Source organism: Pipistrellus hanaki (genome assembly GCF_964339955.1).
Source record: "Pipistrellus hanaki genome assembly, chromosome: 1".
Lineage (NCBI taxonomy): Eukaryota > Metazoa > Chordata > Mammalia > Chiroptera > Vespertilionidae > Pipistrellus > Pipistrellus hanaki.
This window is the reverse complement of record NC_140503.1, coordinates 129,419,199-129,430,754: the sequence shown is the minus strand read 5'-3', so window position 1 is coordinate 129,430,754 and position 11,556 is coordinate 129,419,199. Positions and strand designations below refer to the sequence as shown.

Genomic DNA, 11,556 nt, shown 5'->3' with positions numbered 1-11,556 from the left:
GGTCTTTTGACAATATCTTTGCTTTCTTTCTAATATTTAAAAAATTGTATTTTAATATAACAAGATGATTGCTAATGGACATGAGTTTCCAGAGAGCAAAAACAGTCAACCATTTCTTGAAAATCAGGAGATAGTGCTCTGATAATTAAACAAGGAAGCAAGATTTAATTTTAAACAAAAGCCCATCTTTAATATTTTCCTTTAAGAGGAAGGCTAATCTGGAGGCAACATATAAAACAACAACTCACATTTGGGAACCCAGGGCATCCTGGTAAAATGACTAGTACCAATTATAAATCTTTGGAGATTGTTAATGTATTCTGAGTATGGGTCAGCATGCTGCTTCCTTTTCTAATACCTGGCTCTTGGAGACCTGTCCGGATGCCCACTAGACTCTTTAAAGGGATTAGAGGTCACACAGTTTTAGGAACTGCCTGCTACTTAAGGCCAAGGCTCCTCCTACACCGGTCATGCTCCCCCATCTCGTCTGACCCCTGCTGACTCCCCAGGGAGCTGCAAGTTCGGGGGAAGACCTCAATTTGTGAAGTGCTAGATGAGACCACTTGCCAAGAAGTGCTTGCTCACCTTCCTTTAACAGCAGGGGAATCTCCCTTTCCTGTTCTGGGTGAAGCTGAAGAAGACTCATCAACGAAGCCCAATCCTTCTCACCAACCTCAGCCCACACCTCCCAGCAATTGAACTTGAAAACACTTGGTTAAAACCACTTCCTATCTGAGACTAGAGAATGTCAGGCACAATTTCCTGGCTGAACAAATCAGCCTGACGCTTATAGAGAGCTTCTCCTCGTTGTCACAGACACCGGATGGACCAGCAAGGATGACAGCCCTAACGGATTGATCCTGTCATCTTCCATCCTCCCAGCACGATGCTAACAAGAGGCTGACTGGAAACCCAGAATTCTGCAGAGAAAGATCTTCTCTTCACTGTCCCTAAGTAGGCAGTCCATCCCAGGTGCCAAGATGGAGTCAAGCTTGCTGATGTGGAAATTCTTCACATTCATCATGGTAACTGACTGCATGCCAGGTAAGGGGTCACAGGTGCCCACAGGAACTCAGGAATGCTATTGGATGTTATTTCTCCCCAGCCACAGAATCACAGGGAGCCCCTAAGTAGAAGGTACAGAGAAGAGGTTTGGATCCTGGGCTCTACCCCGTTCTTCACGACCCTCTGGAGCTCCATTTTATGCCCCAATTGTCCCTGTTCTATAAAAAAAAAAAAAAGCTAAGAATGATGGGCTCTCCCGTCACTCAAAGTCTTTGTTAATTTTGGGATGAATAGAGTGGCCTGTTAATTGAAAAGAAATTTCTTCTTATTTCCCAATGGATTTAGTTTTCTGCTGCACCCCCAGCTGTTAAGATAATGGTTAAAATCTGCCAGAAATCTAAGAGCAAGTAAATGTGCCTGAGATGTCAGTAACTCACATAGGAAATATAGGGATAATTTAAGATCTCAGAATAGTTTAGCTTTAAGGATGTATACTTGGTTCTCTACTGCCTCTGGAAATCATACCTAGGAAGCTTATTATATGTGCAACTTTATAGACATTTTGGAAATATAAGTGTGCTCACTTTCTGAACACTACTTTCTCTTGTGTTCTTATGTGTGTATATGCATGTACTATATGTATGTGTATGGGATATGTATGTATGTATGTATGTATGTATATGCAAATTTTGAACTTCATTCAACCTTTCACAGGGGTTTGTCAACGTTTTTTTGATTTTTTTTTTTTAAAGCAATAACTCCAACTCCTACCTCAAAACCACCCTTCCTACCTGAGTGTGAATTTTCTCATGACTTCTCTTGCTTATAGGAAGACAGATAAGATGGCAAAGTCTATAATTTCATATTCTTAATTTCTAGATATATAACAATGCTAACTGGCCACAGAACGATGTGCTAAGAAGTCAAACACGATTATGCATATAATCTTTTTGCTTGTTTGGAGGAAGTGGTCAAATTATGTTGGGCTGTGAACTGACCCAGGTGTAGGTACTTCTTCACTTTGCAGCTAAAGTGGGCATGGTTTTAGGAATGCTTACAATGTGATTTCTGTCTCAGCGTGGTCTTTGCAAAGAGGGAGGTCAGTCCAAGCCAGAACAGAGAAGTCCTTACAATTATTCATGTCCTATTTCTGGGAAACAAGTTACAAGTAAATTTGTGTTATTGTTAGCAAATGGTGACTTATCTTGATGGCAGTGGGGCAAGTGGAAGTATTATGAGGATTCTTTCATTCACTCAGTTCTCCAAAAATCTATCCAATACCTCTTATTCCTATTTTCATCACTGTGGGAAATATAAAAATAAACCAGACAGCCTCTATCCTTAAGAGATTTATAACCTAGTAAGACAGAGAAAGGCATATATATAATAAAGGTAATGCAGTAATAAAGTTAGAATGTGATAAGATCTATGGAAGTGTGAAACTAAAAGAGAAGGCTTTGTGAAGGTGGCACACAAGGGGAGCCCTGATGGACTAGTACCTTTCCATAAGTAGAGATTCCAGACAGAGAGGAACATATGAGCAAAGACACAGAAGAGCATTAGGGAACCACAAGTGGTCTGATGTAACCCCCAGCACTACACAGTGATGTGAGGCTATTGGAAATTAAGATTGGAACGGTAGGATGAGATCAAATTAATGATCCAAGGCTACGGCCAAAACCGGTTTGGCTCAGTGGATAGAGTGTTGGTCTGCAGACTGAGAGGTCCCGGGTTCGATTCCGGTCAAGGGCATGTACCTTGTTTGCAGGCACATCCTTGGTAGGGGGTGTGCAAGAGGCAGCTGGTCGATGATTCTCTCATCGATGTTTCTAACTCTCTATCCCTCTCTCTTCCTCTCTGTGAAAAATCAATAAAATATATATTTTTAAAAATGATCCAAGGCTTCGGATAACAAGTTTAAAAATTTTAACTCTATTTGGTAGTCAAGAAAAGACTACTGGAAAGAAAAGTTATCATCTATAGAGTGCCTTCTCTGTGCCAGGTATATATCTTATTTTAATCTTTATAACAACTTTGCAGTGTGGATGTCACAAACCCACTAGATGAAGAAGAATCCAAAATTCAGAAATCTCCCAGGCAGTGACAGAGCTGGGGCTCAAACCCAGGTCTCCCTTGCTCATGCTCTGTCTGTTCTGTTCACTGAGACAGGATAAGAGCTCTGTGGAGAGGACTCTGGCATAGGGTGGAGAGACATTAGGAGCCCAGAAGCAGTTCATGAGGCTCTTGAGATAGTCCAATCCAGAGGCAAATGAGGAGTTGGTGGTAAAGAGAATGAAATGGATTGGATAACAATCTCATCTTGGACTTTTTCCTCCAAGAACCCAGTCTTAAGTCTTTATTCATTAGGAGCGAGAGGTCTCGATTGAAATCAAACAGATTGTCAACAGATGCAATTTCTAGCTGATTCATAAGGCAGATTTTCATTCTGAAACTTTCCAAAGCCACCATTTAAAAATTGTGATGTGTTACAATTAATCAATTTGAATGTTTTTAGTCTCTATATTACTGGGCCCTGGGATGTGGTTAAAAGAAAATTCTCCTGATGTTACCATGGCACATTATTGAGGCACTTTTCTCAGAATTGTGGAAATTTTGAGAGTTTATCTGTACCTTGATCATCTTTCTTTCATTCTAGGAATTCTGTGATCAAATCTTCATCCCTTAGACTAAAAAATAAAAAACAAAAAATGTGCGGAAACCCATTAAGATGATATTTCTAATTATCCCTTCTTGTAAAGACTACTGCCCACACTGGAATTTCCCATCTTCACATTTGTCATTAAAACAAAAAATGTTTAACTCTTCACACCTAATCATTCAATTTCTCTAGACCTCATCTTCCAGGTATACCTCAGTGAGCCCTGGCTGTGTAGCTCAGTTGGTTAGAGTATCATCTGCATGCACCAAAGTTTCGGTGCACATACAAGAATCAACCAATGAATGCATTAAAAAGTGGATAACAAACTGATGTTTTTCTCTATTTCTAAAATTATTAAATAAAAAATAATTTAAAAAAAGATATACCTTGGCAAGAAGGTTTTGGTAAGCATAGGAAGTACCTCATAAAATAGTTTCTACTTTTAAAAAATAGTTTGTCTCGCCCTAACTGGTTTGGCTCAGTGGGTAGAGCATCAGCCCATGAACTGCAGGGTCCTGAGTTTGATTCCAGACAAAGGCACGTACCTTGGTTGTGCAAGCCCGATCCCTGGCCCTGGTCAGGGTGTGTATGGGAGGCAACCCACCGATGTGTCTCTCTCATAACGATGTTTCTCTCTCTGTCTCTTCCACTCTCTCTAAAAATCAATGGAAAAATCCTCAAGTGAGGATTAACAACAACAAAAAAGTGTCTTACATAAGCAGTGCGGTGTCACATATAGATACGTATGCTCCATTTTATTTATTATTATTTTTTAAATATATATGTGTGTATATATATATATATATATATATATATATATATATATACACACACTTTTTAAAATATATTTTATTAATTTTTTACAGAGAGGAAGAGAGAGGGACAGAGAGCTAGAAACATCGATGAGAGAGAATCATCGATCAGCTGCCTCTTGCACACCCCCTACTGGGGATGTCCCCGCAACCAAGGTACATGCCCTTGACCGAATCGAACCCGGGACCTTTCAGTCGGAAGGCTGACCCTCTATCCATTGAGCCAAACCGGTTTCGGCCAGATATGCTCCATTTTAGATTTAAGAAAACTGAGACACAAAAGAATTGACTTCACAAATGGACAGTGAGAGGTGCTAGCAAAGAACTTTGGTTGAACTATATAGCCCTACCACTTGAACCTCTCATCTCAAAGAAAAGTATTCTTAAACTTTTTTTGTTAAATCCTTGAGTATGCTGAATACTTCTGTGTAATTTCTTGTTGAAGTCATTCCTATAATAGCTAGAGTGACCCTTAAGTCAGGCTATCCCTCAACATGGTGGCCTCTGGAGTTAATTTCCCTGTACCTCTCATTGCCCAGTGAGCAGTAGAAACCTTGCAAATAGACAGAGCTCCTTAGGGAGTGGGGCATGTCAACTGAGGTCAGTGGATAGAAGAATTGGAAGGAAATTGAACTTTGCAGGGAGCTGATAGAGGGTCAAAGCACTTCCTAACAAACATTGTTGGAAGACTAACGAGAAGACGTGAAGGATGTGATTTTTGACAAATTTGTATACTTCTCTGGCCCTCAGTTCCTCTCTGTAAAATGAGAGGGTTGACAGAGATGATTTCAAGGCCCCCTTCCAGTCTATGCAAAGAATTCTGATAGGGGGAAAATACACTCTGCCTGAAAGGCATTTTCAAGCTGGGGTTCTTTGGGATGAAAAAGTTTTCCCCAAACTGAAGACATACACAACAGGATCTGGGTCTAGCGACCTTTCAATGTCAAAATACCAAAGCTGACATCTCATTGTAGGTTATTTCCAACTCTTTCTGCTGCTCTCAAGTACGACCCAGTGCCTTCGTAATTGTTGCAGTTGTAAGAGGCAAGGCAAAAACACCCCTCACTGTTGGCGAGGCCTTTGGCTGCTTGTTTGCTTGATTAAGGAATTTTTGATGAGTGGGAACCTATTTCTCTTCTCTTTATCCAAGGCCATTCCCTGTGAGAAAAGGAAAGTGTCTTAATTCAATTGATTGATTCAAAAAGTTATAAGCCCTTCACCCTGAAAATAGAAGCTGTGGCTACTATTGTGGGATGCCATGAAGGGGTGCATTCTGGCCAGGAAGGTGGATTGGAAACATCCTGGGTTCCTTCCCAACTCTCCATTCTGGTTGTCCTCTGCCTCCTTCCAAAGTGTATTTCTTAAAAAAAAAAAAAAAATAATAAAAAAAATAATAATAATAATAATATATATCTTTGTTGATTTCAAAGCGGAAGGGAGAGGTAAAGAGATATACAATAGAAACATCAATGATGAGAGAGAATCATCATTCAGCTGCCTCCTGCACACCTTACTCTGGGGACTGAGCCCAAAACCCAGGCATGTGCCCTGACTGGGAAACAAACCGTGATCTCCTGGTTCATGGATTGATGCTGAACCACACCGGCCAGCCCACCTGTATTTTTTACTTCCCCTCCTAGAAAATGAAATTAGGGATATGTGATTTTCATCCTTTCACATACAAAAGACTCCGGATAACATATAAGTGTGAATTCTTGGTTTTAATCCACTATCTGCTCCCCCACTCCAAACTTTGGCTGTCAGTGAGAAACATAAAAGGAAGGAGAATTTGAGCAGGAAGGTGACTGAGACTGAGTGAAGGGAGCCACCAAAAAAGTAAAATGTGAACCATGAGTTTATCTGTACAGGATGGGACAAAAGTAGGTTTACAGTTGTTCATAAGAAAATTCCATAATTAATAAATAATAATACAAGAATAAACTGTTTTGTGTACTCACAATGATAAACTTACTTTTGTCCCACCCTGTATTTGGTGAACTTCCAATAGCCACACACCCAGAGTAAGGAGCTCTTCCCCTCCTGGCCTCTCCACAAAGGCATAGGCTCCCTTCCTCTGGAAGCAGAAAGTGGAAGTGATAGGCTCGGATCCCTTTGGTTCAGAATCGAGGGCTTCTTCCCTCTGGACTGACAATGTGCATCCCTCTGATATCAATCCATGGCCCATCTGGGGCTCCTCTGTTACTGGGGGTCCCTACCTTCCTGGGACCCTCTTTTCTTGTTCAATTTTTTGTCTAGACAGCTATCAGGTGGGGAAAGATTGGAGACCGTTATAGAGCTCCCTCATCTCCTGCCAAACTCTTTGGTGACACTTTCTGATGATTTCTTCAGGAAGTTCTGGTTAGGTAAAGTCACCTGCTACCCCAGGTACCATCAAGGATGGGGAGGAAAAGGGGGGGAAAGGGCCCAGCAAGCCTCACTACATAAAGATGAACCTCATGTTTCACTCCTATATACATAGCTGAATTTCTCAACAGGAAAAACAATGTGATAACAACTATCCATCTAGTTTTTAGTTCTTAATTTTTTTTTTTTGAGTGGTATATTGGTAAGTATTTGAGAAAATTTGATGAGATCTACCAACTATCTTCTTAGAAAAAAAAATGTGCCAATGCACAAAATTTTGAATAAAATTCTTGGGGATTAAAGCCTCCCTATAAACCAGGGTCCCCAGGTAAGACATACGATTACATTATTTGATATCTTAACCTCTATTGTCTTGAACAGAGAGAATGAGATACAGGAAGCTGCCCTCTCTGGAAAGGGAACTATAATTGGCAAGGGCAACCTAAGAGGTCTGGGAGCCTAGAGAAGATAGCAAGTAAAGGGCACCCAGGACAAACCAATGACACAAGGCAAGTAAGAAAAGTGGCAAAGCCGGGGCTAGAATCTAGACCTCTTACATTCCAGGCCAACATTCCTTGCTTGTCTCTACATGGACTCTCAATGACACATCCATCTAGCAGGATTACTGAGATGAAAAAAGTGACTGTCCTTGCCATCAAACTGCTTTTGACTGAACAATGGGGATGAAACACCTGCTGAGCAATTCTTCTCTTGACTGACAAGGGAAGCCAACCGTGGTTGCCAATGAGTCAACAACCCATCACTGAATCCCCCCACAAGGCTTTCAAATAAGTCACCCATTTAGGGGAAAAGAGTAATATAATTGTTTCTAGATATTTTAGGTATTTTCCACTCTAATATTACTCAGATAGTTTTTGGCTATTTGACTTGTTTTAGAGTTACTCTGGGACTTGCTCCCTTCAATAAGGTAACACAAGTCCCACTGGGAAATGCATTTAGAGCAGTTGTTACCAATACCAACTATACACTAATTATGCATCTGAGATGTTTTAACAAATAGTGACCAACCCTTGGCCCCAAGAATAATTAAGACCAATTAGGTCAGATTCTCTGGGGATGAGAACTGGACATAAAAATTAGTTTTTTAAAGTTCCTCAAAGGATTCAAGATGCAGTCAGAATTGAAATACACAAATTAATGATTCCCATTTTGGTCTGATTCCATGATTTCATTTCTATTCACTAAGAATGGATGCCCTAGCACAGTATTTTCCAAACTTTAATGTATTTACAGATCACCTGTAGCTATTGCTAGGAAGCAGAATCTGATTCAGGATGTCCAGGACATGGGGCCTGAGATTCTGGTTCAAACAGGCTCCTACATGATGTGCATGGACCCTATTTCGAGTAGCAAGGCTCTTGTGTATGAGAAGAAATACAAGTTGTATCTACCCACACAGAACTTGCAGCTAAAATGGGCAAACCAACCTGGGAAAGATTCAAGATCACATATTGCAAAGTAGTATGTGGCAAAACTGACACATTCCATAGCAATCAGAATAGGTGGGCTTAGGAAAAATTTATTGCTTAGGGAAGGCTTCTCGGTGGAGATGGGACTTATTGGCTCTGAATTTGTGCTTGTGAACATCAGAAGATGGGTTGTAGAATGGTGTCTTCTAATAATTTTGCTAAAGTTGTATACATGGATCATGCTCCATGAGTAACAAACTGAAAACAGGAGTTTACTAAGGCAATAAAAACATTATATATATTAAAGGCCCCATGCACAAAATTCATGCAAGAGTAGGCCTTCCTTCCCCTAGCTGCTGGCACCGACGTCTCTCTGGCACCCGGGACCTGGACTTCCCTTGCGGCCCTGGCTTCATCCAGAAGGCCATCTGGAAGGATGTCCGCTCTAATTAGCATATTATGATATACATATATATGTATGTATGTATACACATATATGCATACACACACATGCATTTGTGTGTGTGTGTGTGCATGTGTGTGCTGAGCAAAATGAGGTTAAATGGCTAGTGATCTCTGATTCAAATAAAATTTTGCTCATATAAAAAGTATCTCACTTTAATCCTCTTTCTACACATATCATTGGAACCTGGTAGACTTCATTCACACAGTAGATCCCTGGATCAGCATCACCAAGGCTACATGCTACCTTTGGGTAACAGTAAAAAAGCCCAGGGTCTTATTTCCCCGCATCCAAATGTTGTCCCTGACCCAGCACCAGCTAACCGCACGCTGGTGGCTAGATTATCCTGATAGCTCACACCTACAACCACACCACCCAGTTCATGGGACTTTTGATCACCAACTTTGTCTGCAGCCCAGTGCCAGGCATCTTACCTACAGGAGGAAAGTAGGGCACCAAAGTGTGGGTGTCATAGGTGGGGGTCACCAGGCTGGGAGGAAGATGAAGGGAAGGAGTAAGATGCTGGTCAGAAGTCTGTGCCTCTGGGCAGCCCACCCCATGGTGGAAGCAGAGGGTCAGATTAGCCAGACAACTTTCTCCTTTGCCCAGGAGTCCTCACACTCCTTATTCCAGATGCAGTGAAAGAATAGGCTGGTGTCAGACTAGGAGTAGTTGAGTACTTTTTACTCAGAGGAGGAGGAGAAGAAGAAGAAGAAGAAGGAGGAGGAGGAGGAGGAGGAGGAGGAGGAGGAGGAGGAGGAGGAGGAGGAGGAGGAGAAGAAGAAGAAGAAGAAGAAGAAGAAGAAGAAGAAGAAGAAGAAGAAGAAAGAAGAAGAAGAAGAAGAAGAAGAAGAAGAAGAAGAAGAAGAAGAAGAAGAAGAAGAAGAAGAAGAAGAAGAAGAAGAAGAAGAAGAACATTTCTAAAGATCAAAAGGAAGTTCAAAGAAGACAATTGGTTCTTTTACCCTAAAGAGCATGGAAAGTTGACTGATGAGCGAAGCTGTGAACTGGAAAACAGCTGGCTGGTTAAGGCAGGCTGTGCACAAATACTGATACCAAAACACAATTTTTCCTTTCAGGCTTATTTGCTTTCAGCCTGTTCCAAAAATATTTTAAACTGTAATGATAATAACAAGAGCGACTATTCATATTCTAAAGGCTATCTTTCAGGTCTTATGTGAAAACATAGTATTACTTCAGCTCATCCTCAAAATAAGGCAGGCCCTATTGTTATTCCTATTTTACACCTGGAAAGCTGAGGCTTACAGAGGTTACATGTGTGGCTCAATGTCACACAATTAGGCTGTGAGCCAGGCAGTCTCACCCCAGAGCCTGCATTCTTTTAAAAAAATATATTTTATTGATTTTTTTACAGAGAGGAATAGAAAGTTAGAAACATCAATGAGAGAGAGAGACATCAATCAACTGCCTCCTGCACCCCAGCCCCCCGACAGGGGATGTGCCCGAAACCAAGGTACATGCCCTTGACCGGAATCAAATCTGGGATCTTTCAGTCAGCAGGCCAACGTTCTATCCACTGAGCCAAACCAGTTCTGGTGAGCCTGGATTCTTTACTGTCCTTCTAAATTGCTGCTAAGTGTCCAAGATATATGTGCCATGTTAACAGAGAAGTTTATTTTCACTCTTTTGAAAGTTGAAGTAAATATGTTCTGGGGTATGTCCCACTGCTTCTGTGATTATGCATAAATTAATGTGCCTATGGAAACCAAACCCTGCTGCCACGGGGAGCTGTCCCTTAATGTGCGGGAGGGATGGTCTCTTAAGGCCCATCAAGTCCCTGGAGTCTTAAATTCTCTGAATCTTGCTGTTCCCCTTCAGTGCTCCTTCTACCCTCAAAAGAGCAGCTGGAGTTCTATCTTGCATTTGACTGTGCTTCAAAGCAACTTCAGTCGGGGCATGTCTGCCCCAAACGCCCACAAAACAGAGGAAATTCTGAGCACCTCCGGGCATGAGTCAATCACACCATGTTCAGGAATTGCCATCTCTGCCCACGGAATCACCCACTCTTTTCTGTTTGGGACCGAAATAGATACCTCCTCCAGCAGCCTCACTGCTCTCTGTACTCTCAGCAATAAAAACAAAGGCAGGATAGGTGGGTGCCTCTAAGACAGCATGGTGGGAGATTTCCCTGCTGTGATGGTTTTCAGAGTGAAACCATTGCTGCGAAGCAGAGCCCACAGACAGGATGGGTGGGGCAGGTGGAAGAGGGAAGCCATAGGATGGCTGGGACATCTTGCCTGTGGCAGACCTTCCAGTCAGTTGTCCACTCCTTTGTTTATTCAGTCAGTCAGCAAATATGTATTGAGCCACTACCATATGCCAAATACAGGGTAAGAGATGAATGTAACCCAGTCCTTAGTCTCCAGGAGCTCACCAGGCAACAGGGGAGAAATGCATGGCATAGATAACTACAACCTGTGATCTAAGGTACAAGAGTAAAGAAAGAAAGAGTGGTGGAACACACAGATAGATAGATGGTTATTCTTACTGCAAGTCCCAACATCTTAAGTCAATAACTGCCTCAAGTTTACACTAACATTTGGGACAAAAAAAAAAGAAAGTAAGAAGAAATAAAAAGAAAGAAAGAAAGAAGAAAGAAAAGAGGGAAGGAAGGAAGGAAGGAAGGAAGGAAGGAAGGAAGGAAGGAAGGAAGGAAGGAAAGAAGGAAGGAAGAAAAGAAGGAAAGAAGAGGAAGCTGAGAGATTGTTTGGTTATTTTTAATGACCAAAATCAAACACTAATTTTGAATTTGGAATAACATAGAGAGAGGATGTGCAGAAACTGTCTTTTGCTCAAGAAATT

The 11,556-nt window shown here is 41.4% G+C and overlaps 1 protein-coding gene across 4 annotated transcripts in view; it reads left to right on the top strand.

Annotated features, from left to right (window-relative positions):
* The first annotated feature begins 499 nt into the window (after positions 1–499).
* Positions 500–11,556, top strand: part of IL2RA (interleukin 2 receptor subunit alpha) — a 60,147-nt gene continuing 49,090 nt past the window's right edge. Inside the window, exon 1 of one of the 4 annotated variants that reach the window (XM_084868889.1) lies at positions 500–1,044. In XM_084868889.1, the coding sequence (XP_084725015.1) occupies positions 981–1,044 (64 nt within the window). In that variant the 5' untranslated portion in view covers positions 500–980. The remainder of the gene's footprint in view (positions 1,045–11,556) is intronic. The other 3 variants (XM_084868891.1, XR_014793606.1, XM_084868890.1) reach the window with 3 other exon arrangements.